The sequence below is a fragment of the Penicillium verhagenii genome (genome assembly GCF_028828195.1).
Source record: "Penicillium verhagenii strain IBT 33310 chromosome Unknown utg000013l_segment0_segment0, whole genome shotgun sequence".
Taxonomy (NCBI): domain Eukaryota; kingdom Fungi; phylum Ascomycota; class Eurotiomycetes; order Eurotiales; family Aspergillaceae; genus Penicillium; species Penicillium verhagenii.
This window is the reverse complement of record NW_026643177.1, coordinates 773,794-800,363: the sequence shown is the minus strand read 5'-3', so window position 1 is coordinate 800,363 and position 26,570 is coordinate 773,794. Positions and strand designations below refer to the sequence as shown.

Genomic DNA, 26,570 nt, shown 5'->3' with positions numbered 1-26,570 from the left:
CATTGTCTGATTTATTTTCGGAAGTGAGACAGACCAATTGAGAGAAGTGTTGACCTAACTCGGAGATCTACTTTATTCGGCTTCAGATCGATCACCAGTCTTTTCCCCAAACCTCTACCCTTACTCTCGCTTCTTCACTCGCTCGATCCACCAAATCTTCCACCTTCCACCTTCCACCTCCCACCTTACAACTTTTCAATCACTCTCAACTTCCATAACGCGCCCTCACTGTGATTAACCTGCCACTTCAACTCAATAAATAGATTGGCAAGAGCCGATTTCGTCTTTTCTTCTTTAAACCTCTATTCATTGCCTGTGAGAGAATGGCTCCCGGGCCCACTGCCCATTCGACTTGACTGAAACAACAAACTCTTTGCTCGCGTCTTCGAGGGTTTAATCTTATCCACCATTCCCGGGCACCGTCTCTTCGCGATTGACAACTCGATTCTCTCGCGCTTCGGACACTTACTTGAATAGTCCCTCCACCTTGCGACTGCTCTTCACGACTGGAGACTTGATTCACCCACATATCCCACGTTCCACTTCCATCTACCCACCCCACCGCGCGCCTACATATTCAAGTGACTAAAGCCTCAATTCCTTCGCGGCTTGCAGGTTTACTCTCAATAACCTTCTCGTCCGCCAACTTGCCAGAAAAACTTTCATCCTACGCCGTACTTTCAGCTCTCAACCAACACGTCATCTACCAATCTGTCTTTGCGCTCCTCGCGACAAACTCCTCATAAATCAAACCTCAATTCTCTCGCGTCCCCGGCCCTTTACTCTAATCTACCTCTTGGGACCGTTCCCATTCGCTCTTGATTTCCTCGCGAAGCTTGCCTTCGGTCCATAAATTTACGACACACTATCATCCATCTACACCATGGTCAGAATTCACGTTCCCCCATTGGACAGTCCGTCTAAGCAGCTGATGCTTGATCTCACCCGGGACTTGGAACAAGTCAAGCTTTTCGACCTCGAGCTCAAGAAAGTTCATGCCTACGAGCGCAAGGTGTTTTACGAAAATCTCGACCGAATTGAACGCGAGCAGGAAGCGGTACACACTGCAGCTCTTGACCAGGCTGCGGCCTTGCATGACCAAGTTCGCGAAGAAGCAGAGAAAGTCTTGAGGGAGCACAACCGCGCTGAAGAAGAAGAGCGCCGCCGCAAGGAAGAGCAAGCTCGCAAAGAACGAGAGCGCATTGAGCGCGAGAAAGCAGAGAAGCTTCGGCGAGAACAAGAAGAAGCTGCACGCATCGAAGCCGCGCGCGAGGCTGAGCGCAAGGCCAAGGAAGCGCTGAAAAAGAAGGCAGAAGAGGAGGCTGAACAAGCCCGCCGGACTTCTCAGGAAAAGAAAGAAAGGCAAGAGCGCGAGCAACGGGAAAAAGTAGAGGCCGAACACCGAGCCAAGGCAGAAGAAGTAAAGAAACTCCAGCAAGCAGAAGAGGAGAAGGCCCGCAGCCAGCAGGTACAAAAGGTTGGTGGTGGCCGACTTACTCCTGAGGAGATCGGTATCCAGGAGCGATATGTGGCGCTCCACAAGACCCTGAAGGACATGCGCGCATGGTTACGAGACTTTGGCAAGAAAGAGCCGGCTGTGAAGAAGGCCATGGGAGACATGCGACGTTCCATCAAGAAGTCGGTGGGTCAGCTGCGAGATGGCAAGGGAACCAATAAACAACAGGTAAGGCTACAGACCATATACGCCAGGGTCCCTGATGCATTGCTAACATATTTGCTTCAAATATAGACCCAGCAGATCCGTGCCGAGCTGGAGAAGACCTTGACCATGGCAGAACCTTCTGTGGATATCCGCCAATTTCTTGCATACCCACCCGAGGAAATCGCTCAATCGGAAAACAAGGTTCCTGCCATGCTCATTTATGGCCTAAATATCTTGGTGAAGTGTTTGATCTCCGCTCTTGTGACCGAAGCCGCCATCCAGCCTGCACATGCCGAGCCCGTGGGCATCCTCGCTGCGCAGATCTTCTCAATCGAATCATTCATGTTTAAGGGGATTCACATGTCCGACATCTTGTGGGCCAAGTACCGTGTGGTCTGTCCGGCCCTTTGGGGCTTTTCTGGCGCGGAAGATACAGCGTCAGGTCGACGTGCTCTGGGTTGGTGGCATGTCGAAGCCGGAGGACCTTTTGTGACTGAACAAACACACTTGGATCGGATGACAGCCCTTGGTGCCGGATTTGCAGCACTTACATTGCGCAACTTTGGCAAAACCCAGCGGCGAAATCCCTTCCCCAACACAATGTTCTGGCAATCTCTGCAAAAGATTCTCTCACTGCCACCATCCGAAATCGGAGATACTCAGGTCACTCTGCTACAATCTATGCTTCGAAACTCTGGGGACCGAATCCTAGAATTCTTCGGACAGTTCGGGGTTGTACTTGTTCACAAGGCTGTCGTCGATTTGCCACCAACCCTGAACCGCAATACGATGCCAGTGAACCAGCTGAAGCTGGTGAAGGAGCTATATTACCGGGATCACCACATCCTCGTTTAGGATACCAAGGCTGCATGCAATCGGAGTTTCTGAGTGGAGGTTCTTCAAAATTTTTTCACCATCTATCATCAGCGATTTCCCGGAATATGGATGCATATGTGCAATTATCAGCAATTTAAATGCCAATATGAATATACCCTTTTATTTTATTTTGAACTTCGCACGCTATTAAAATGAAACGAAGTACTAGTATGTATGCAAAGTCTGACACCATTGATGGGGCGTTGCACCCCAGCTATGTTCGATTCCAAGGTTGCCTGCATTATTCAGATCCAAGCGGCAGATCAAGTGAGAAAGCTAACTACTCCCAACGAATAGCCTCTTCAAACATCCTCGTCGTATCATGCTCGCCTACCTACTAGAAGCATGGGAAATTGATGATTGACATCCAGTAGCTTGAGACTACCTGGTAGGTACAAAGATGAAAGTATGCATCGAACATTGCGTTGGTGTGATCTTTTATTCATTTCTATGCAAACCTCCTCCAGCCCAGGGTAGCGAAACAAGCCACAAGCAAAACCGATAACCGCTCCTGAAGTCCCCTCCGCCTAGCAATAATGTGGACTCCCCACTCGAGTCCAGATCCTATCTCCACCGACCCGCACCATGGTTATGCATCCCTTGAGAAGATCTAGGTTAAGCTGCTTGCCACCTTGATGTCAGCCATTCCCCACAAATAACGACATGGCTTATTGGAAGTGGACCTTTGGGCCCAATCATATTGAATATGACCGTGGAAATGGGAATGAAGATGCCTTAATGAGAACTCCTTCCTGTGCATTCAAATTACTCGGGATTGAGATGGAAATGTTTGCGACTCCCACTAGATACATATTGCCTATGTATGTGCCTAGACATGTATCGGGTAGCTGCAAATGTGGGCAAAAATACAGATCTGTGCATGTGGGCAATACAAACTCGAAGGTGTTATCGAGACTCTGAACAAAACTTTTCAGCCTTGGAAGGCCGGGCATCAAATCAGAGGTCACACATTGGGAACTCCAGACGTGTTTGATGGATGTATGCATCTTCTGCGGTATGTACTTGGAATATTTGCGTTGCCCACCTTCAAATGTTCAATGTTGTCAGCCTCCAGACTGCTTTGCTAAATAGATACTTGGTACATAGTAGGTTCAAACGTTGAGGCACAATTTCCTACGCAGGTACCAAAGTCAACCTGGCCTGACCAATTGATCATGAATACCATACTGTCAACATCCACAATCACATCCTATGCCAGTTAACATACTGAGTGGTGAGATAATCGTATCCAGTCTCAAGAGGGCCCAGATTCAGGCAGACATGCTCAGGTAGGCAGGTGGAACCTATCCGGACTTTCCGCCTCAATTGAGCACCCGAGAGGCAAATGCTTCTCCAAGACTGAGAACCATCGGCCTCGACTCGGGTGAACCAGGAGACCGCAACCCCGGGAACTACGCCCGGTGGCTCTTTTGTCCGCATACTACCATGACATTAATTGGACGACTAAGTCGGAGTCACCGGCTGGCCAAGAGCTTTTTGTTGCCATCCGAGCGATCCCCCAGTATTAACTCCACCTTGACTCCAATATCCAGGGTTGGTTAGGATCTGGACAATGGATATGGGACAATGGTGGAGTGACATCATGACTTGATTGGGTCTTGGCCTGTTTTCTTGGCGTTCAGCTGCAATTGAGATTTCGCTTCTGATGGTGATCATTTGTACAGGGGAAAAAAAAGAAGATGATTGATTTGTAAGTGAAAAAGGGCTTATACGCTTATATGGGATAGAGTAGTAGTCGGACCAAGTATGTGAAAGAAGTTCTGGAAAGGCGAAAGCCACGCAAGTGGATCCCCAAGACCCTGAAGGAATGTTTCACCCACGCCGGGCCCAGAAAAGTTGGCTGCAGTGCCCAGTGATTGGTTAACCCCTTGAATCAGGGACCCGGCCCACACAGGACCCTGCGCACCCGACATTGGTACCAATAGTCATTTCCCCCGGTCCAACTTCTCCTCCACCTTATTGCCTTTACCACTGACGTTTTCTCTTTTATAAAAGAGTCCATTCCTTTCCACCCATTGGGATCTTTCATTCATTTCCCCCCAAAAAACACTCTTTCGACTTCTTTTCGAGTTTGTACTTGTTTTTATCCTTTTCATCTCGGTCGACCTTCGCTCTAAAGACCAATTCCACGCCCCCCATTTCCATAATGCGTGTTTCTGGCCTCGTCTCCCTCGCCCTGGCCGCTGTCCCGGCCCTGGCCGACTCTACACGCGGTACCCTGGGTTTCTCACTCGGTGACAAGAACGCCGATGGCACTTGCAAGTCTACTAGTGACTACGAGGCCGATTTCGATAATCTGAAGGACTTGGCTACCCTTGTCCGTACCTACTCCGGCACCGAATGTGATACCCCTCAAAACATTCTTCCTGCTGCGAAGAATAAGGGCTTCAAAGTTGTCCTTGGTATCTGGTAAGAAACGAAACCCAATCTACTACCTACAAATGCGATGTTTGGTCCAATTGCTAGATCAGATCGTCTAACATGTTTTTGTTTACTAGGGTCGGCGCACAGGATAGCGGTGATTTGAGCACCAACGATGCCTCCTTCACGAAGGATTTCGCCGCCTTGAAGCAGGCTGTTCCCGGATACGAAGATGTTGTTGAGGCCATTACCGTCGGCTCCGAGACCCTCTACCGTGGCGACCAGACCGGCCCGTCGCTGCACAACTACATTGGTCTTGTCGCCAACCAGTTCACCAGCATCACCGTTGGTACCGCTGACAGTTGGAACAAGTTCGCTGATGGAACTGCGGATGACTTGTTCACTCGCGACACTGCCTCTGCCCCTCTTGTCACATACGTTCTTGCCAATGCCTTTGCCTACTGGCAAGGTACCGCGATCGATCAGGCTTACAAGACCTACTTCGATGACATGTCCGGTGCCATGACTCACATCCAGAAGATCGCTGGTGACAATGCTGATAAGATTCACATTATTAACGGCGAGACTGGCTGGCCCACCGGTAAGATCAAACTGAAAGCTCCAAAATTTGTGTATGAGAACTTTCCACTAACAAATATCTTTTATCTAGACGGTGGTACCGACTATGAAGCTGCCATTGCTGGCACTGCCAATGCCGAGACCTTCTGGCAGACCGGTGTCTGTGGTATGCTCGCTTGGGGTGTTGACCTGTTCTACTTCGAGGCCTTTGATGAGTCCTGGAAGCCCGACAGCATTGGTGACAATGGCCAGGCCTCGGACGAGAAGCACTGGGGTCTGCGCACTGCTTCCCGCCAAGACAAGTTCAACACCACCTGTGCCAACTAAGCATGCTGTCTCACTTTCTTTCTTGAAATATTTTTTATTCATTTTGAATTTGAAGATGGGTTAGATCAGAGGCCCGCGAAGGAGACCTCCGAGTAGATATTTGATTTTTTCTTTCTACTTTTTTTTGTTTCAAGCTGTATCTCTTATCTATTTCTCCTAGATCTATTTGCGGCATTTTGACCTGAATGGAAATACGGAATTAATGTATTTTTTTTTTTATGTTTGCTTCCGAAGTCGCATACTCGTACAGGAGCCACGTAGAGATGCAGTACTAGTCGCACATTTTTGCTCCATCGCTGTGGCGTAACATGCACGGTCTTTTTTGTGTTATTCAGGTCCCACGGCGATGGGGTTCGGCCGATGGCCCCTTAACATTGAAGAAATTAGTAGTTACAGAGTGGAATTCGATGGTATTGCCGAGTGTTATTCTTTTTGGACCTCTCCGAAGGATTCGAGTACTGTGTACTCGAAAACTCGAAACTACTCCATAGTATGCAGTGTATGGTCATATTATGCGTCTCGTACAGTATGATCTCCCACGCGCATTGTTTTTTTCAAGGTTTTGGTGTTACGAGGAAAATCATTATGTCATCATGTATCTTTTCACCTTTTCACGGTACTGAGCAGATGAGAAACCATGGTTCCATTACCCCTGAATCCATTCTCCACGAACCGCAGATTCAATGTTTGTTGTTTACTTAAATATCATGGAATCCGTGAATCTCTCACTTGGTTTCAGCAAGGGGATGCAGGAAAAGCCACAGGTCCAAGCCAGTACGGAGGATGGGTACACTGTACTCCCGACCTCGGTCCCCAGTTAGTCTTAGTTTAGTGGCGGTCAGGGCCAATCCTTTCCTATAATTGATCTCCGGGGTACCTGCGCGACCAGCGCAAGGGTATGGAAGTTGCTCCATTTCGTCCTATTAGTCAACCGCTAAGGGGAACATGTGCCGAAAATTGATCCAAACGGTCAAATGAGTTAGTGATCAATGGTCCAATGAATTTAAACTAAGTCCAGTAGTTCCCCCCTCTTTGGTATTGGGTACACGGACATTGCCCCCATCCATTATAGTCTAGCCAGGTACTAGGTACTTGCCCCGTGGCGTGACATAAGCTCATTATTCTTTGGATTTTGGTTCCCCTTTCTGTCCCTTTAAGCTCCTTGCAGTTATCTTTTTTCTTGGTTCGTGACGCTTTTTTGCTTTCTTTTAGTTGTCGAATCTTTGATTCTTGGCGGAGGAAAATACTAGCGCGTTCAGATCCTTATCAAAGAGAGAAAAAAAAAGGAACCCAAAAAGGGGGGACAAAAAAAGAAAAAAAAAAGACATCAACTCAACGTCTTGTACACGCCCTTGTTCCCGATCGCCAACGGGTCGTTCTGCCAGGTGGTCCTCAATTCCGGTTGGATTTCCATGCGTCAACATTCTGGACGATAAGCGGAGCGGCAAGCGAGTGCTTGCTGCAGGAGTCGACACGGAAGGTGGGTAAATTCTTTATTGGCTTTGAAGTTGATTGTTCGCTGTCTTTTCGGTTGCATTGAATTCGTTGGGCAAAACCCGCGTCATCCACGCGATTTCTCTCCCCTTCCGAGAATGTTCTTCCCCAGACACACCCCTCCCCGAAAAATCATGCTAATCATTCCATGGTTGATGGATCCCCAGATCTAGATTTCCCCGTATCTTCCGCCCTTTCGGCATCTTCTTCATTGTCCCCGACTAACACGCGCAACTTGCGTGCCGAATCGCGTCTGGCCCCGGCCGTGTTTTTATCCTCTCCGTCAGGAGACGAGAGCTCCAGCTCATCCGCTGGTTCTCCCTCCCAGAGCGTCACTCTCGATCCCCCGTCGCTTCCATTCAGATCGGCCACCCTTCGTCCGACTGACTCGCAAACTTCGTCGCCCGACAATCGCAGAGCGGAAAGCAGTGTCTACTACACCACTGCCTGGGGGTCTCCGTATGCAGCACCGAGTACCCGGAGATTATCCTTGACACTGAGCCAATACGCCGGCATCGATAACGGAGCATCGAGAGATAGCTCCCCCACCCCATCTATCAATCCCCCGGAGCTTCGGAGAGCTAGTGTCGCCGTCAATTCCGAGGATCTTGCTGGTCACCGCGGAGGAAAGTCAATTCGTGATTTCACCCAGGATTGGATCAATCAATATTTATCCGGCCAGCCCAGGACCGCCGAGCGCAGTAATTGGCTGAGCGACGATTCGGGAAGCGAAGCACCTTCATTTTTTACGGCCAAGAATCACCTCGCCGACGATCTTTCAGACGACTGGCTTGGTCTGGAGGAAGATAATCGCGAAAGTGAGCTTCTAAAGACCCCGACGCTATCCGATTTTGTTGGGAAAAAGACGAGCGCCCGTGGAAAGAGCAAGAAAAACAGCCACAAGCGAACGGAGACGCTGAGACAGGAGGACTTTTGGGGTTTCGCATACGACAAAGAATTACCAAATATCACCATGTCAGAACATAACGAGAACCAGCTGCCGGCTGTGGAGGTGACTTCACCAAATGAAAAGCCATTGCCACCGCCGCCAACGACAACAAACGACGAGGTCTCAACACCAGAATACGCAGAGAGATCAGGGGGGCCCGATGTTTCGAAGAAGGAGGCCGAGATTAGCACACCGTCCATTCAATTACCACAGAGGAGGAGGAAGAAGATTGTATGGAAGGGTAAAGCATGTGTTATCGATATACCGGTCGATGATCCTCGTGGGACTGAAGCATCTGGTCAACATATTATGAAGCCCGAGGAGGTTGAGGCTCGATTAAAACAGTGGGAGGAACAAGGTTATGACGTTCGAGGATTCACCATTGGTGATGTGCACGACACCGCCGAACCAACTGAACTGGGCAGTTTGACTCGTCCTTTATATCCGGATCCAGCTGAGACGCACGACGAGGGCAAGGCTCAACCCGCCTTCATCCGTTTCCCCGACAAGGCCGTATGGGATTCCTATGTGGCTCACTTGCAGGAGGAGAAACTTCGGGCTCTTGGTGTCTCCTTTGGTGACGATGAACCGGGTCCTTCCATTTCTCCCGCCTCTGGATCCATGAACAATTCGCAAACGCCATTCCCCGGCTTGGTAGCATCGCCGCCCATTCCCAGCGCATCCTCTGCAAGCAATCCGCTTGGCGGTATCCATCCCTTCTCACCTCAATTTGGCCAATCCACTGGAGCTGGTGGTATTGGGTCTCTGGCCTCGCCGGCATCGCAATTCAGCGTGCAGACGCCGTTTATGGGCATGAATGGCATGGATCAGAATATGATTTCTGGCTTCCCATTCCAGTACCAGCCTACGCCACCCGCCCAGGGAGCTATGACCCCACAAAGCCTGATCAACATCCGACAAGCAAATGGCTCTGTTGGTCCAGCTGGGCTCCATAATTTCACTTCGATGATGTCGCCTGTATCGCCGATGCATGACCAAGTCCCATTCCATTCAGCCTTTAACGATGGGTTCCAAGAGAAGGAGATTTATAACGACCGCTTTGGAAATGAGGTTTATGAGGATGGTCCTCCATTCCCAACTCCTCAGACTCCTGTCAACGATCCGAGCCAGTTCCACGCTTCTAACGTAGAGATTGCTCACCCGACGCCCCGCGGCCATGGCCACAACTTGAGTGAGACTCTGCAGAGAGGTCTTGAAAATATGACACAACCCGAATATCGCTTGAACCACCCTATCGAGCACAGCATGGAAACAGATGAGCATGACGCAAGTCACCACGATCTCAATGCCAATATTCTCAAGTCCCGCTGGGCCTTACCGGAGAATCATGCTCACCACCAGGTTCAAAATGGGCCCTCTCAAGCGGCGCACTCGTTCGCCCAGCACCCTCACCAGTTTTACAATGAGCAATATGCTCACGATAATGCCCATGAGGGCTCTGACTTTGATACCAACCCTAGCATTACAGGGACTCCTCAGACTCGGGGTGCGCAGCCAAATCAAGGGCCATGGCACGAGGCGAAGCCAAGCGCTGGCTCTTTCCGCGGTCACCACTCCAGGCTATCTACTTCATCTTTCAATGTCGAAGCCAAGGAGTTTGACCCTACCGCTTCTTTCGGATCCCAGCCCGCCCCATTCGTCAATCCTGCGTTCCAATTTGGAGGTGTCGAACAGCCCGGTTATGGCTTTGCTCCCGCAACTTCTTTCCCTCCTCCTGGCATTACGAATGCGCCCATGAATCCCAACCCGAACCCGGAGCCCAAACCGAAATCCAGCTTCAAGTTTTCGGCTGCGTCATTTAACGTGGATGCGCCTGTTTTCAACCCGTCTGCTAGCATCACCTCAAATCATACCGCTAAGCAGCCATCTGAGAGCCGGGCAAAGATTTTCGGTGATATTGATATCTCTGAAATGCCAAAGGGAAGCAAGGAGTCTAAGGCTGTTCCTATCGTACGACCGGATGATGAAGTTGAAATCAAGGAAGAAGAGAATGAACAAGAGACTCATGAGGATGTTGAGGGACGACCAGTGCCAACTGATCGTCACAAGCGCGCTCGCCGAGCTGTTGGCCATGCTGAAGGCGAGGCCCGCTACAGCATTTCAACCCACCCTCTGGGCGAGTCCGGCAACGCTCAAGCATCCAACACGCTCCAGAATGTCGCAGAAGGCAAGGAGAATTCTTTCCCTGGGGACATTGACAATATCAGTCACAAGCGGACCGAGCGCGATGGCACTCCCGACAGCGAGGCGGATACCTGGACTCTATTCGATGCCCAGCGCGATGCTGATGCGCGATCTCACTCTTCAACTCCTGGCCCCGAGGAGCAGTCCAAGAACGTCACGGAGTCTATTGAGGAGACTGGACTGGAACAGTCAGGCGACGCTCCTGTGGGTCACTCATCGCAAGAATCCCAGGACAAGAACATGCTTTCTGCCACGGCTAAACCCTTCGAATTCAAGCCTGTTGTTTCCTCTTTCTCGCCGAGCGGTATCAAACCCCCCAACTTTGGAGAACAAAGCCCCTCATTACGAAAGTCAGAGGATCAGCAAGATGAGAAGAAGCAGAAGAGTGGTCTCTTTGCTTCTCGCTTCGCTACTTCTAGCCCACCAAAATCGCACCCTCGTCCTCTCTCACAAACCATTGCGCTATTCCAGGAACCGGAGACTCTCACTGCTCAGCAGAAGCTCGAATACTACCGCGAATCTGCGGATGAATCCCCCGATGATGATGAGCTCAACGCAATCATGGAGCAGCTCAACGATGACTCAGATGTGGGTATTGAGCGCCAGGCAACCCCTCTCCCTCTCACCACGCCCCTTCCTCGCCAATACATCTCCGAGTCTGTCGGTGGACCGACCAAGGAACGACCGTTTGGCTCTGCAGAGGGCAGAAGCGAAGCCCCCAGCCCCAGTCCCGGTGGTGGTCACAAGTCCTACAGGCTTGATATCCCCAAGCTTGGCTCAGACATCGATGCTCAAAGCACTGGCAATTTCTCTCCGGTCAAGAGTCTCATCTCTCGCATCCAGTCTCCCGTGCGTCAACTCATTACTGAGAACGACCATGTCAGCGATTGGGACGATATGATATCCTCTGGTGAGGATGAGAAGTTCTTCAACCGCAACCGCTTCTTCGACCGTCGCATCAATGACATCGTTGGTTCCGCTATTGATGATCGTCTGAGTCCAATGGAGCGCGCTTTGGCTGTCATCCAGCAATCTGTTGCCTCCCTCGCCACTGGCGCTGCTACTCGGAGGGTCTTGCGCAGTACATCTGCCGAACTGGAAGACAGCGATGCTGATGACGAGGATGACGGCGAGGAGGCGCACGAGACATCGTCTAGAGACCGTTCGCCCCACCATATGCGTGACCGCAAGGTTGAGATGTTGAAGAGCATTGTCATGGAGGCTCTTGTCACCCATGATATGCCTCACCGCTCGGCTCCTCACTCCAGCCACAGTGAAATGGCTCTGCTCAAGGAAAGTATTGCTGAGCTCCAGGCTTTGACCATCAAGAAGCTTGCACAGGATCCTGTCGGTGACATGCGCGAGATTCTCGAGGAGACGCTTGCTAGGCAATTGGCCCAGCAAACTCCGCGCTTGTCTGAAGCCGAAGAGATCGGCGCGGATAGCCTCATGCTCCAGATCGATGGTCTTAAGAGCATGTTGCGACTTGCTGATGAGCGCTCCGAGCAGGAATACAGAGCACGTCGTGAGGCACAGGAATCTATTGGTGAACTCCAAAGCCTGCTCAAGCTCGCCGAAGAGGATGCTGCGCGTCACAGTGCCGCCGCTGAAGATGCCGAGGCTCGCTTCCTCTACTTCAAGGAGGAGAAGATTCCTCATCTCGAGAAGATGCAGTTCCGATCCGAGTCCCTTGCGGAGGAGAATGAGACTCTCAAGGTTACCCTTGCTGAGCTTTCTTCCAAGAACATCGCTCTTGAAGGCACCCTGGATGAGTACCGTGTTACCAGCGACCACTTCCGTCGTCAACTGGAGACCACCAAGGACGAGAACAAGTCTCTTCATGAGACTGTTGATCACCTACGTACTCGCATTGAGGACAGCATGCATGCTCGCCAGAATCTCACCGAGAAGTTTGACCGTTTGCAATCTGACATGGTCACTGTTACTTCCGAAGTTGTTCAGGACCAAGCTGCTGCCCGTCGCAGGGCAGAAGACCAGACTGCCAAGCACAACGAATTGCGCGCAGCCCATGCTCGTGAGATCAAGCTCCGTGAGCAACTCGAGCAAGATGTGCGTGAGTTTGAGGTGCGTGAGAGAGAAGCCGCCAAGATCAAGTTCGTCCACGAGCAGTCTCTACAGGAGAACAGTCGTTTGGAGGAGATCATTGCCAATTTGCGTGCCGAGAACCAGGACTTGCAATTGAAGTCAGCCCGTTTCGAGCGGGAGTTCAACGATGCCCGCGAGAGCGGCATTATTGAAGTCCAGCGCACTCGTACTTCTATGGAAGCGGATCTTGAGGCTGCCAATAGCCAAGTCAACATTGTCCGCGCCGAGCTGGAGGCCCAGATTATTCGTCTCCAGAGCCAGGTCGATCATATTAGCATGAATGCCGATACTTCTCGGGAGCGCTACGAAATGCTCCTCGAGGACGCCAATGACTCGAAGGTCACTGCCATGTCCATTGCCAAGGAATCCCGGGAGACTGCCCTCGAGGACCAGCGCAAGACACATGAACGGGTTCTGAACGATCTCCGCGAGCGCCACGCCCGTGCCCTGCACAACTCCTCCGAGGATCGCCAGCGTGGTGAGGCTCGTACTGAGGAGCGTCTGGCTCTCGCAGGCGAGAAGGTCATTCATCTTCAGGACCGTGTGCAACATCTGGAGGAGAAGCTTGAGATTGCACAGTCTGCTGCTCGTGCTGCTGCCGAGGCAGCCCAGAAGGCTGGTTCAGCTCCTATCACTGTTCCGGCGCCTGCACCTGTACACGCACACTCCTCTTCGCCTTCCATGTCTTTCAACAAGGGATCCAATGAGCCTGATAAGATCTCCCCGCAGGCTCTTCGTGAGTCTATCTTTGTGCTCCAAGATCAGCTTCAGCAACGCGAGACCCGCATTGAGGAGCTTGAGCAAGAGGTTGCGTCAGTGGACAAGGATGCTCCCAACAAGATCAAAGAACGAGACAGTGAGATCACTTGGCTTCGCGAAGTGCTCGGTGTTCGTATCGATGACCTGCAAGACATTATCAAGACCCTCTCACAGCCTTCCTTCAATCAACATGCCGTGCGCGATGCAGCTATCCGTCTGAAGGCAAACTTACAGATGCAACAGCAGGAGCGGGAACGTGCCATGTCTGGACCGACTCTCCCATCGCTTCAATCCATCGCCGCATCCCCCCGGTCCCTTCCTCTCGCTGCTGCCGCAGCTTGGGGAAACTGGCGCAAAGGCAGAGAGAATGCCAACGGAGGCAATAGTCCATCAGAACAGACTCCATCCAAGTCCAGCAATGCGAGTGCCTTCCTCTCTGGTTTGCTGACTCCCCCAAGCTCGCACGTCCGTCAGAATGCCCCTCACGCCTCTGCTCCGGTGCGCTCATACGCCGAAACCCGGCCACTAAGGGGATTCAGTTCTCCTCGTCGCGACTCAGTTCGGTCTGAAGCACCTATTCCGGAACCACCAAAGACCCCTCCACTTCTCCGTCGCTCAAGCTATGACCATGATGCAGAGCCGGCCAACTACGAAGGAGACAGCTTTGCTACCGATGATATCGAGAGCACTGTTGGCGGTATGGTCTCAGCTTCTCCCAAAGAGACTGGTGAAGAAGGTCCCTTTGGCCCGCAGATATCTTCTGATACTGAAGAGGGTTCCGACGAGACTGAAGATTGATTGAGGTCTTTTCCGTCCTGCATTTCACCTTGATTGCCCTGGATTTCATCTTTTGCCTAGATTGCCGTGAAAAATTATGCCCCATTTCTGTTCTCTTTGCTTTTAGCAATTCCATTCAGTCAACGTGTCTTGATATCTTGGATTTTGCTTCTCTTTGCTTCTCTTTGCTGCTTATGTTTCCGGCGTTCTTATTTCTATCCCTCCTCCTTCACACTACAACCTGCCACTCTTTGAACCGCACATACATCTTCTCTTCGACTCAGATCTGTGATTTTTTAACGTCCTTTCGGATTTGATACCACCCTGTGTTTTAGTTTTATCCTTTTATCTCTTTCTTTTGAACATCTTGTCCGCGGTGACAATTTGGTATCCCTGTACATTTGTCTTGCATTTTCAAATAACCGTTCGCTCACCCTTTACGCTATACTACACTCCTCTTCATGTCCCATCTTTTACCCACATATTAATAGCTAAACACACTCTCTTTCACATTGTTCTATATTATTAAAGACTTTCAAATTTTGCTTTTTTTGTTCGGTGCAGTACCAGTTATACACCTCCAGCTTATGTACACGCGTTGACTCGTTCACTTCGTTTCATTTAGCATATCCTCATATTAACAACAGCTAGCTGTTGAAAATTTCTAGAAATGGCTCTATCGTGTGCTTACATGCATTGTGCTTTCACCTTCTTTCATAACTTCGCATCATGATTCCACCCCGGCATATCAGCAAGATCTTTCGCCGGTGCACTCCGCCTCGACTTCAGTGCATCGCCCCCAGGTCTCCATCGCCACTCATAAGCCAGCTCCTCCGATAAAGAGCTTTCCACCAGCTCAACAACGTGCTTGCCAATATTCGGCAGAAGCTTGAAGCTATGTCTGTAGCACGGGGAAAAAATTAGCATTAGGCCATTCGCGTTGGTTATCATCTGCTTTCCTTACCCGCTATCCCCAGTTGCCAAGATGAAGTTCTTCCACCGTGGATGCTCACAGATCAACAAATTAGCATCCGCAGTATCGGTACACCAGCACATAGCTCGATTAAAGAGTTCTTTGTGCGTAAACTGCGGCATAAACCTCTCTATCGCTTTCCGGATTGTGATCTCTGATGCATCGGGGTATGTATCGGTTGGGTGCTTGGCGTGTGATCGAGGCACAGAGATGAGTTTTGGAGAGGAAGCTCCATATGGCTGATGCTGCTTGAAGCGAGAAAACCCGGGAAACTCATCGCAAACTTTGATCACCCCGTACTCATTAGGCTCGAAAAAGAAGCCATATTCTCCATCGTATACAACAGGGATACTCTTGTACTCGGATACCTCCTCAGGTGTAAGTTGGATATGTGCATAGACCCAGGCCTGAAGGTTGGTTCTTGGTCAGTGAGTGGTAGGTAGAATGAATGGTCGGTCAAAGGAGATTTTGCTCACTGACTTTGGAAACACATTGGTCCTCCAAATCAACTAGTGTTGGACTCCATGCACCGGCAGCTAGAATTACCTTATCGGCGTGGTAAATTTTTCCGTCTACCGTCTCTATACCGATGCATGTTGTTCCATCGGTCGCGAATAGGGGTCGCTTGAACGTTCCAGCCCTGTTCCTGTGTTAATATAACGAGCAATAGGGGGGAAGACATTGCTCTCAACATACCCCCCAAAGCCAAAATTGACGCCTTGGCTTTTCAAGAAGTGTCCTATCGCATGGATGGCCTTGGCAGCCGCAAGCCAGCCTCCGTCGCTGCAGTATAAGCCTTTCCATCCCTAAATCCCAAAATTGGTGAGAAAGATTCGATTTAGTTCCAAAAAAAAAAAAAAGAAGAAGAGGTACCTTAGTTTGTTCTTCTGTGAAGGGGCGAACTTTTGCCCGAATCTCCTCCCCATGATCTAACCAGGTATTTGTCTTTTCAAGTCCGATCCCCGCATCAACGAGAGTTTGATACTTGCGTTCAAGACCCTTAATACCTTCTTCTGAAGAGGAGCAGTCAATCTAAAATACATGTCAACGTCAACCACTAGAACTGTCCATGTTCTATCGTCCCACTACTTACCATCCCGACCTGATGAAAGAACGGCTTGAAAAACGGATCATTCTTCCACATATCAAGCGCTTCCAATGAAAGCTGTAGATCGGCCGCGTTGCGCAGTCGTATACTCATGATCTTGTTGAGATCATATCCGGCAGATTGGGGGGACGGAATCGGATATACATCAAGCACGGTGATGTTTGATGGCGTGTACCCTGAGCGCAGGAGGTGAAGGGCTGTTGATGAGCCTATTGTGCCGCCTCCACCGACGACTATTACTTTCGTTGTTTTGCGAGAATACGCCATGTTGATTGTTAGGATAAGTATGCCAGCTGGGATGTATGATTGTAAGTTATTATTTCACTTCCAGAGGACGACGACTTTGAAACGACCAAGAATTGACCAAAGCTTCGTCTGCATCGCGCCATGTTGATAAAGCTTTGGAGAATAGATGCTAGATACGGGTGAGTCAAGCGAGCGATCTCTATTGGTGGGAATTGGCTTAGCGTGTGTAGCCTCGGAGCGGAGAGGGGAACACTAGCGCACGCTTTTCGCGTGGACCTTCTATCATGCAGAGGAACTAGAGGAGAGCCTTGGCAGAGCAATGCTTTTATCGAGAAACCGCTAAGCTTATCTCTTTATCTACGTTGGAGTCAAGGTGGAGAAAATGGGGTATCTTCCCCAGCTTTTGTTTTGCCCATACACTCGGTTGATAAAGGTGTTCCACTTGCCCAATCACCGTCACTGCCTTGAAACTAGCATATACTCGCATTTTCGGGGTCACAAACCATTTGAAGCCTTTCTTTCGCCTGGACCTTCAATGGGCTCGGAGAAAGTCCGTGCCCATATATGGCGGAAGTTGGAACAGCTGAGCTCTCCGACTGGGAGAGCGTCTGAAGTTCGATTTTAGCGTGGAGTGGCTATGGAGATCATGTATAAGTATAAGTCATCGCTCCCCCCTACATGGCTAGGATGATATGTTCGGTACTCGCAAGTGCTTATTTGGGTCATATAGACGCTCATCATGGCCGACTCGAAAACTGCGGTTTCGAAACCCACTCTATACAATGATACCATCCCTGATGTGGCAACAGGCACATACGACAACCATCATGTCGACATGGAGCATTATAGATCTACCGTTCCGCTCTGGAAGCGAGTGTGGCAGCACAGCTTAACACAAATGATACTTTTGAGCATCCAGGCTTTTTGTGGGCCAGCCATGTCTGATGCGATCACCGGTCTTGGTGGTGGTGGACTCGCGACTCCTCAAGTATCGAATATTTGCACCGCCATCACTTACGCCCTTCTTGCTGTTGGTATGTGTACAGATCCTACAGCCGGGATGACGCGGGAAAGCTAATGAGATTAAATGAATGCTTTAGTCTGCTTCATGGGTGGTCCCATTGTGAACAATATTGGCGTCAAATGGGCCCTTGTCATCGGCGCAATGTCCTTTCCGATCCAGGGGTCTGCATACTATTGTAACAGCAAGTTCGGGAACCAATGGGTGAGTGGTGACTTTTTTTGGGCAAGAGCCTTTTGTGTATAATATCTGACGACAAGATATTTCTCTTAAGTACCTCATTCTCAGTGGAGCTATCAGTGGTATAGGGACCGCTTGCTGGTATGTCGCTGAGGCCGGAGCAATCATGACACTTGCTCCTTCTGGTGCACGGGGCAAATACCTCGCTTTGTGGATTGTGTCGCGAAATCTTGGGCAGCTAGTTGGAGGTGCAATCAAGTAAGTTACTAAGAGCTTCGGCAGTGATAGAAGGGATGGATGAATTTCCCGCTAACGGCTTTCTGCTAGCCTGTCCAAAAATCACGATCAAGGAGATAGCGGCGGTGTTACCCCAAATACATACCTTGCTTTCGTTATTATTGAGTCTCTTGCGTGAGTGGAGTCGCAAGTCGAAAAAGTTTCGAGGGCTTTTGTATTCTGACTTTTTACAGTCTACCGTTTGCATTGTTGATCATGCCTTTTCAACATGTTGTCAGATCCGATGGCACGAAGATCATCACTGCAGAAACTCTGTCTACCAAGCAAGAGTTCAAGCGCATCTGGAAGACCATCACCTCAAAGCTTATCATGCTTTCTGCACTCTGGGCACTATGGTCGTTTTTCTACAGGTAGGACCGCTGAATACACCCCTGGAGATACGAGAAGATACTAGTACTAACGAATGACAAGCGGCACCTGGTCCACCTACTTGGGAACCTATTTCTCTGTCCGTGCCCGCGCTCTGTCATCGCTCATTTCGCCTCTCTTCTGCATGTAAGTCTCTCTAATATCTGAAGGAACTATGTCTAGAATTAACGTGACACCTCTCTCAGCGTCGGCTGCTTCGGCCTTGGATTCATCCTCGATATGAAATCCGTCAGCCAGCGCCGTCGCGCCCAGATCGGCCTTTACACAGTCGTCATTCTCAATGTTGGCGTATACATCTGGTCTATAATCATGCAAACGAAGTTCGACCGCAATGACCCTGGAGATATTGATTGGAGCGACAGCCTATACCCCTCAGCTTTTCTGCCGTATTTCTTCGTCCAGACTACGGGCCCCTTATCGCAGTCATACATGTATTGGCTTATCTCATCCTTTGGAACAGATGCGCAAGGTATGTTTGCCAGTCTATTTTTTTACTGTGTTGATACTAAGTACTATGGTAGAAAATGTTCGAAATGGTGCCGCATTCAGATGCATCGAAGCTGTTGGCCAGGCTATTGCCTACGGTATTAACACTCAGACGAGCAACATTCTCGTTGGATTGTATGTTTCCAAATTTGATCTCTATCTCGCGTCACGGACAAAATTGGCTAACTGAGATTTTAGTTCTGTTACGTTTGGGTTGCTCGCACTTGCTTTATTGCCCATGAATATGCTGGTGAATACTACACCAGATCGCATTCCTGCCGACCTTGTTGCCGAGCAGCAAGATGCAGCGCAGGGAAAGATTGAGGTCTAATAGAGTTGACCTTAGAATACATTTTGCTAGTGTTCCAAAGTTCTTTCAAAGTTCTTTCAAAGCATTGCTACTAACTCGGGCCTGTTTATCTCGGTGATGACTTATTATAGACGGATCTTATATGCACAAAGGTTACCTTGGAACCACCCAACCATTCAATATTTAGAACAATAGGATCATTTTTGGATTTCGAACAAAGAAGTCCTTAGAAGCACTTGAACATTAGTTATTGGCTGATAAGTTCAATACCATTGCGGCGGCCGATACCCGCCACCCCTCTGCCATCAATAACCCAATCTCAACTTTCCGACCTGCAGAAAGTAAATTACGAGTAATTCCAAAATCATATTTGTTTTGGAACTCCATTATATGCAGCGCTACATTATGAATTAAATCCTTAAGCTCCGTTATATATACCGCTCTATTATATATTATATTACTCCCTTTTCTCCAACATTGATTGAAGCAAATCATCACAATAACTAGCAAGAAAGCTTGAGAGGCGGAGATCCCAGTCGCGTCAATTAATCCATTCTCAAGTCTCCAGACTTCTCAAGTCTACTCTTAAGCCTATTCTTGAGTCTATTATCGAGTCTATTCTCAAGTCTCTTCTCAAGTCTCTCGCCCGAAGAATTCAAAGCCGTCGTCGAGCTTATTGCTGACTGCGCGTCGGACATCAAGACACGAACCATGCTTACCGCACAGCGTGCCTCAATTGATTACCAGCTCACAGTGCTCAACACAAACGTGACCGTTAAGATGGCGAACGTCAACAACGCGATCACGAATGTGGTCGACCCCGACCTTCGAGCGGCAGCGACCGAGCTGGCGAGGCCAATGATGGAGCGTGCTGCGTGAGGCACTTTGATCGTTCCTTTCATTCACTCCAGATTGTTGTACTTCTACTTTTCATTTCGCTTGCTTCAAATTGCTCTGCTTTCGTTCGTTCTCAAATTGTACTGGTTCGTTTACCATGTTTACTCAAATTGATTGCTATGTTCTTTCTTCATGCTGGGACAGCATTTTGTCCCAAGTTCCAACCGAGGATCTATTACCCGGCCACCCCTATTGGGTCACCCCTATTGTTATCTGCCGGGCACCACCGCCCTTATATCACATGATAGCGTGTATCTTAGCGGGCAATCGCCCGATCATAGTTAGGGAATGCATGCATGTACCGACTTACGCTTACAACGTAATAGTTGGTAGCATGTCTCAAGTCTCTTCTCAAGTCTCTTCTCAAGTCTATTATAAAAGTAACCCATATTTAAATCAATCAAATTCCTTAAGGAATTCTTATGTATAATAAATACAATACGGGCAAGAAACAGGGCGATAAAGCTAGAAATCCAAATTGGGTTATGGCAGAGGGGTGGCTGGCGGGTATCGGCCGCCGTAAATACCATGGATTCATTGATACCAGTAGGTACAAAACAAAGAGGTTCATACATAGACTCGAGTTCCAGATGGGGCTAACAATAGAAGGAATAGCTTTGTATTCAATGTTTCGTATTAAATTTGTCCACCTCACCTTCAAATCACCTAAAAATATCCCCTTTCATTGAATACACTTAATCCGGAATCATCTTCAATGTTCAACCCAACTCAAGATGATACCTCTCGAGGCCTACATAATATGTATAAAAGCAACTCTGCTCACCACCAGGACTCTCTATCAATCAATCATCACAATTACGATCTCAAATCAACCTCCTCAATCTCAATCTGCTTTGGTCCCAGCTCAATAATCTCCAATCTCAAGTATACAAAATGGTCAACCAGAACCTGCCAGGCGTAGTTAGCCGAGGCATTTACTTCCATATCCGTTTTTCCTGGCACCGTGACATCCACCGTACAGACCTTGGACTAATTATATATGCTCGTCGCGGCATCGCAGCCGGATACGGCTGGTTTGATCTGGAGCCCATGCCTGACCAGTTCCTATTGAATACTGGTGAGCCGGTTCTGAGCTTCCACGTGAATGGACCTTTCATGGATGAGCCGGACCAGTTGCGGGCTGCTGACAATGTCCTGGCACGGTGGGAGGCTGACCTTCGGGCTGGTCTTCCACTTGCCTTTGACCGCGGCGAGCTTTTCCTTGAGGAAGGAGGCACGCGGAACTATGTGGTTGTTCCTGATATGCGCGAGGTGGAGTATTATTGAGCACCTCTCCCACTCCACATTTTTCTATGTTAATTGGACTTTGGTTCAGTTGACTTCATATATTTCAACTTTACACCATTTGAGCCTGGTCCAGGTGGCCCTTTACCCTTGGGAGAAATCACAGGCTTTGATTTATAGCTTGTTGGGAGAGGCAAATCCAGTGATGATGTTGAGATTTATATGTATGAATCTTGACATTGGGAGTTTTCGAATGGGCGACCTTCTTGACCTTGGAGAAAGACACATTTGAATGCCTAGCGCTTTCAAATTTTTATCGTGATTATTTATAGAGAAGAGTTCCGAATCTGATAATTCAATGTTTCAACATTTGAAACTTCTTTTTACCTAACCTTGGAAGTAGAGCTAAGATTAATACATCAATTACCTATTTATCTCCGTGTTTTGGTAGGTTAGTAGGCTACATGCATGTGTACAGACTGCTTAACTAGGTTTAACATATTGTTAGCAAATGAAATAAGTTCAATGTTGAGAACAAGCATCATAGGAATATACATCGCCTAGTCAGAGAATTTATAATAATATTTCAGTTTTGAATCTGGGTTTTCAGCGATCAACTGTCTTTTCGAAACCCAAAATTTGAATCAAATCTCTTTAAAAAATCCAGTAGTCATGTCAATCATGTGAGAAAGATGAATGGATGAAGACTCATGAAGTACTACTGTTGCAAGTAGTTCTGAGCCTGAGGTGTTTACATGGTCCGAGCGTCTAATTCAAGATGGTCCGTGCGTATCCAATTGACACCTTTCGCGTTGGCCCAGACCAAGACTCTCCAAAAGATCCAATCCCGATCCCACCCCCGACCCGCCAATTCCACGACCGAACATATATCAGAGTCTCGAACCGATCACAAAAATGCGCTTCTCCGCAGCCACCCTCCTAGTCAGCGCGCTGGGGTGGTTCTCCGTCGCGACCGCACACACCATTCAGCTCAAGGCTCACTCCCGGGAATGTTTCCACGAAAGCCTGCACAAGGATGACTTGATGACAGTGACTTTCCAAGTCGGCGACAGAGAGTTTGGTGGAAGCGGGAACCTCGAGATTGATTTCTGGGTACGTCGATCCAGCATGTGCTCCGATCCCGAGCGAAGTGGTTGCAGGTGTTTTAGGAGAGCGAGCTAGCAGACCGCTCTTCATGGATACACGTCTAGAATCACGAAGCAGGGATCGGAGCTACAGGCGAAATGCGAAATCATGGATCCTCATTTCAGGCAAAGTTGGGAACTAATGTGCTGTGTGAACTATCTAGGTCGAGGACCCCCTGAGGAACCGCATGTACTACAAGCAAGCCATCTCGAACGAAGACTACTCTTTCACCGCACAAGCCGACGGCAAATACAACTACTGCTTCAGCAACGAGGGCTGGACCTCCAACTCGAAGGAGGTCTCCTTCAACGTTCATGGTATTGTTTACGTGCCGGAATCGGAGATGTCGCAGGATCCCTTGGAGGCGGAAGGTAAGACTGAAACAAGCCCATCCCCATATAATCCGAGTGAGGGGATTGCAAGAAGGAGGAGAACAATGGGCTGATCATGGTGGTCTAAATATCTAGTCCGCCGATTGTCCGAGGCCGTTTCACAGGTTAGAGATGAACAGGGGTACATTGTTGTTCGTGAGCGCGTGCACCGGAACACAGCCGAGAGCACCAACGGCCGAGTCAAGTGGTGGAGCACCTTCCAGTTGGCTGTTGTTATCGGAGAGGGTGTGTTCCAGGTGTGGTGGCTGAAGAGATTCTTCGAGGTAAGCTGCGTTCCATTCGAAAAGAAATAAGAGTCCGGATGCTAACAAATTATTGAATCAACAGGTCAAGCGCGTTGTCTAAGCACTCCCAATTTCTTTTCAACATTTGGATTTCGAACTTCGAACAAAAAGAATATGATATTGATATGAAATACTATTGTGTGGACGGCGATTATGGATTCCATGTAGATGTTGAAACGGCTGCATTTTTGGCGATCGCTTTTTTTCCCTTTCATATTCACCCTCCCCTTTTACAATCACGGTGTCATGCAAACATGCTTTCGATAGTTTAATATTATCTGTACTACCAGAGATGCTTGACCCGTGGGAGTTGTAGTTGCGTCTCCTGACAAGTGGAAGACGTATGCATTGCAGCATGAACCCCAAAGCCACGACGCGTTGATTTTCTGCGACCAGCCATCTGAGCTGCATTTACAACTGGCCTGATACAAAAGTCGAGGAATTGGGCCTAGATTGTACAGAAGATGGTCTGATTTCATCTTGACGCCCTATACTCGTTCCCAGTGCCCAAAGTTGCTATAAGACCGTCCGACCCCGCAATCCCAACCCCCAATTCACTTCCTACTCCTTTTGCTTTTTCGCCGGTACTTTTGATACCCTGTAAGGGGCCAGGCGCGCTTCGACGTAAAACTGCTGAACTGCGATGTTCCTTCTCAAGAACCACTCCGATTAAGTGTACCTTACATGAAACCCCCCTCCAAAACATCAACATAGGATCGGACATCAGACATGGCCCTCGATGAACGGCTCGGAGGCAACAAGACCGGCGCTTCAGTCGAATCCGATGGCAACGATTCTCTTTTCCACTTGTGCTGGGCACGACAATCTTGCTCGGATTGTTTGACAAATACCGACAGCTGCAGTTGGTGTGCTATTGTATGTGTGACCGTTTACCACATGTGTTGAACAAGAATGATGCATTGTCTTTTTCTCTTGTTACATATTATTGTTACTTCTCGTATATAATACGAGGCCATGGCGATACCTACTCATTTTTCTTCTTCAATCTTTTCTTGTCTATCAGCGTACATATTGGATTCATTCTGATTTTTTCCCTTCTTGTTTTCCATTGTTGCGCCACTGCATTCTGATGTTCACCTTGTCTTGTTTTCTGAGCCATCTTCCCCCTCTTTCCCTCCCCCTCTCTTCTCCCCTTGCATTCCAGTCCGCGGAATGGGTTTCAAGCCCCTACAATCTACCTTGTTGGATACATCATATTGCAATCGGTAGCACAGCTGACACAAGATGGCGATTAGTCATCTACCTGCGTCCCAAACCCAGGGAGAGCCCCCATACTAGCTCCTATCGGATCTGATCAAATCTGTCCGCTTGGGTCGAAAGAAAGATGGGATCTACGAGCGCGTCCGCTAGGATGTAATGTGAATACAGTGACTGTTTTATCGGTGATTGTATCTATAGCAGGGACCATGGCGTTGATCGGCATTGTCGTACTGATTACCTGGTTGGTGAGGCGCGTGCGACGGAGATTGAAACAGACGGAGTATGAGCGGTTGGACGATGAACCCCAGGACTCATCTTGGGCTGGGTGGCTCGATCTGGGTACGCTGTTTTCATTGGCCGGCTTATTTGGCCAGGGGGAGACGCAGATGCAGACGCAGGGGGAAGAGGCGAATCAAGCGTTGGCGGAGGAAGGACAGGACGATCCGGAGACCAGGCCGTTGCTTGCGTAGTCGTTCGTTCGTTCTTATTATGTGCATACATAAACATTAAATATGGGACCAATAAAAAAGCTATGTTTTCTTCTTTAATTGTACAATAAATTTGTATTTTTAATAAATGATCACTTTTTTCAAGTGCGGACGACCCATAGAGGGGTAAAAATACTTGAAATTCGAGACTAGACATACAATACAAATAAAAAATCACAAATAAGTGTCCTATCGACGATCCCAGGATCTACGCCACGGAGATGATCATATCTCTGACGATACGAGTGAGATCCAAGAGAGTCTCCTTGGTTCGCGGAATAGCATGACCACCACCGTGATCAAACAAATCGGCGGTATCGGGATCACACACATTATAGAGTGCCATCGATCCATCGAGGAATGGATCAGCGGCACCAACAACATGACAGGTAGGAATCGTGATGACTTCACTATCGTACTCGTCCGCCAAAACAATGCTACCAGTGACCGGATCCTTGGGTGGCCAACCACACATGAAAACCGCGCATTTGAGCCGAGGAATGCGCCCGGTTTCCCTTCGCAGTCGCTCCTCCTCCAGAATGAGCGAAGCCGCGATCTCAGCACCCTCGGAGTAACCGAGAACCCCTTCAATCTCAATATCGTTGTCTAGCATTTGGATGAGGCGACTCATGGCTTCTTTGATAATAGAGAAACTGGGGTTTCCCGCCTTTTCAACTGCGTATTTCATGGTAGCTTCGGGTGTCTCGCGCCGAGGGAAGTCGCGCATGTTGAATTGCACCAGCTCGGGGAAGTCGACTTGCGTGAAAGTAAAATTTGGAGGCGGACCAAAGAACCCCTGGAACTCTGGAGGGGGGTAGACTGGAGATGTTCCCTGAGTGAAGGAGAAGTTGGCTTCTCCGCTTGATCTCAAGGCATCGCAGAATGGGCCTAAGATTCATGCGCATAAGTTACTATGACTGGTAGTTGAAACCACAAGGATTTTCGCAGATTGATGAGCTTACCGAGCTGCGTTGCTAGGGCCTACAAAGGTTGTGATTAGCCCGAGAATTCTATGCCAAAAGAAGAGTTTGGGGAAATGTATGTACCTTGGAGTTGGAGTAGCCTCCGGGTAGGCAAAGGAACTTCATGACGGCGTTAATAGGGTTAGAATCAGCAAGAGGATCAAAAAAGTGGAAGTGCGGGAATCAGGAACCGCGGGGCCTTCTATTGAAAGGCTTGCGTATGAAAGCTTATCAAGTTAATATGATGATGTTGATGACGATGAAGATTAAGTCCCCTTGCCCCCTCTCTCTCCCTGGAATGCTTCATGCACCCTCACGTTAGCAAGGGCAGGGGATTTGACTTGTTTTAATGGCAAGTGCTATGCAATGAGAGCGCCCCCCGGCCACAAAAAGGCGTAATCATTATGATCGTGTGCTCAGATCCTCCGAGTCAGACCTGCGCACTATAGTGGCGATCCACACAGGACCATCAGACTAGAGAACGAGGTATTTGACCTGGCTCTGCAGGGTGAATGTGAGAAAGGCACAGACTATAAGCATCCCTACCAATTCATGAAGCGTCCGGTATGGAACCTTGTAAGTTGACTATTGATCAAAGATCGACAGCCACACAACTGGCAAGCAAGGGCGGCTTTCCCACCACAAGCTCATGCCCTTCCTAATTCTCCAGAACATGTGGTTAAAAAACATCTGAACTTGTTCATATCTCATTCAGTAAAATATCTTCGTCTCTTTTCTCCGAAATCGATCTCGGAAAATTTGTGTCATTCCATTGTTTGTGGAATTCCACGGTCATTTCAGTGAAACGTATAGATTTGGACTTTTTGG

At 48.9% G+C, this 26,570-nt stretch overlaps 9 protein-coding genes across 9 annotated transcripts; 7 read left to right on the top strand and 2 right to left on the bottom strand.

Moving 5' to 3' along the window:
- Positions 1 to 883: 883 nt before the first annotated feature.
- Positions 884 to 2,518, top strand: N7466_011554 (putative RNA export mediator Gle1; the record flags this gene model as incomplete). The annotated part of the gene is made up of 2 exons (XM_057170943.1): positions 884 to 1,684; positions 1,751 to 2,518. 2 exons carry the CDS (start codon positions 884 to 886, stop codon positions 2,516 to 2,518), a joined length of 1,569 nt encoding a protein of 522 aa, XP_057015664.1.
- Positions 2,519 to 4,706: 2,188 nt separating this feature from the next.
- Positions 4,707 to 5,827, top strand: bgt1 (1,3-beta-glucanosyltransferase Bgt1; the record flags this gene model as incomplete). The annotated part of the gene is made up of 2 exons (XM_057170942.1): positions 4,707 to 4,969; positions 5,059 to 5,827. 2 exons carry the CDS (start codon positions 4,707 to 4,709, stop codon positions 5,825 to 5,827), a joined length of 1,032 nt encoding a protein of 343 aa, XP_057015663.1.
- Positions 5,828 to 7,469: 1,642 nt separating this feature from the next.
- On the top strand, positions 7,470 to 14,138 carry N7466_011552 (putative myosin class II heavy chain (MHC); the record flags this gene model as incomplete). Its single annotated transcript, XM_057170941.1, has 1 exon — positions 7,470 to 14,138. One exon carries the CDS (start codon positions 7,470 to 7,472, stop codon positions 14,136 to 14,138), a length of 6,669 nt encoding a protein of 2,222 aa, XP_057015662.1.
- Positions 14,139 to 14,831: 693 nt separating this feature from the next.
- N7466_011551 (NAD(P)/FAD-dependent oxidoreductase) lies at positions 14,832 to 16,465 on the bottom strand (the record flags this gene model as incomplete). Its single annotated transcript, XM_057170940.1, has 6 exons — positions 14,832 to 15,018; positions 15,082 to 15,497; positions 15,571 to 15,730; positions 15,787 to 15,896; positions 15,964 to 16,122; positions 16,184 to 16,465. 6 exons carry the CDS (start codon positions 16,463 to 16,465, stop codon positions 14,832 to 14,834), a joined length of 1,314 nt encoding a protein of 437 aa, XP_057015661.1.
- A 718-nt stretch (positions 16,466 to 17,183) lies between these two features.
- N7466_011550 (uncharacterized protein) lies at positions 17,184 to 19,986 on the top strand (the record flags this gene model as incomplete). Its single annotated transcript, XM_057170939.1, has 10 exons — positions 17,184 to 17,478; positions 17,545 to 17,669; positions 17,740 to 17,903; positions 17,973 to 18,056; positions 18,116 to 18,292; positions 18,354 to 18,437; positions 18,497 to 18,780; positions 18,833 to 18,932; positions 18,996 to 19,122; positions 19,669 to 19,986. The coding sequence occupies 10 exons, from the start codon at positions 17,184 to 17,186 to the stop codon at positions 19,984 to 19,986; spliced, it is 1,758 nt and encodes a 585-aa protein (XP_057015660.1).
- A 912-nt stretch (positions 19,987 to 20,898) lies between these two features.
- On the top strand, positions 20,899 to 21,291 carry N7466_011549 (uncharacterized protein; the record flags this gene model as incomplete). The annotated part of the gene is made up of 1 exon (XM_057170938.1): positions 20,899 to 21,291. The coding sequence occupies one exon, from the start codon at positions 20,899 to 20,901 to the stop codon at positions 21,289 to 21,291; it is 393 nt and encodes a 130-aa protein (XP_057015659.1).
- Positions 21,292 to 22,164: 873 nt separating this feature from the next.
- Positions 22,165 to 23,132, top strand: N7466_011548 (p24 family protein; the record flags this gene model as incomplete). Its single annotated transcript, XM_057170937.1, has 4 exons — positions 22,165 to 22,362; positions 22,559 to 22,766; positions 22,863 to 23,050; positions 23,115 to 23,132. 4 exons carry the CDS (start codon positions 22,165 to 22,167, stop codon positions 23,130 to 23,132), a joined length of 612 nt encoding a protein of 203 aa, XP_057015658.1.
- Positions 23,133 to 24,498: 1,366 nt separating this feature from the next.
- On the top strand, positions 24,499 to 24,762 carry N7466_011547 (uncharacterized protein; the record flags this gene model as incomplete). The annotated part of the gene is made up of 1 exon (XM_057170936.1): positions 24,499 to 24,762. The coding sequence occupies one exon, from the start codon at positions 24,499 to 24,501 to the stop codon at positions 24,760 to 24,762; it is 264 nt and encodes an 87-aa protein (XP_057015657.1).
- A 226-nt stretch (positions 24,763 to 24,988) lies between these two features.
- N7466_011546 (uncharacterized protein) lies at positions 24,989 to 25,868 on the bottom strand (the record flags this gene model as incomplete). Its single annotated transcript, XM_057170935.1, has 3 exons — positions 24,989 to 25,668; positions 25,743 to 25,761; positions 25,827 to 25,868. 3 exons carry the CDS (start codon positions 25,866 to 25,868, stop codon positions 24,989 to 24,991), a joined length of 741 nt encoding a protein of 246 aa, XP_057015656.1.
- Between the last annotated feature and the right edge of the window lie 702 nt (positions 25,869 to 26,570).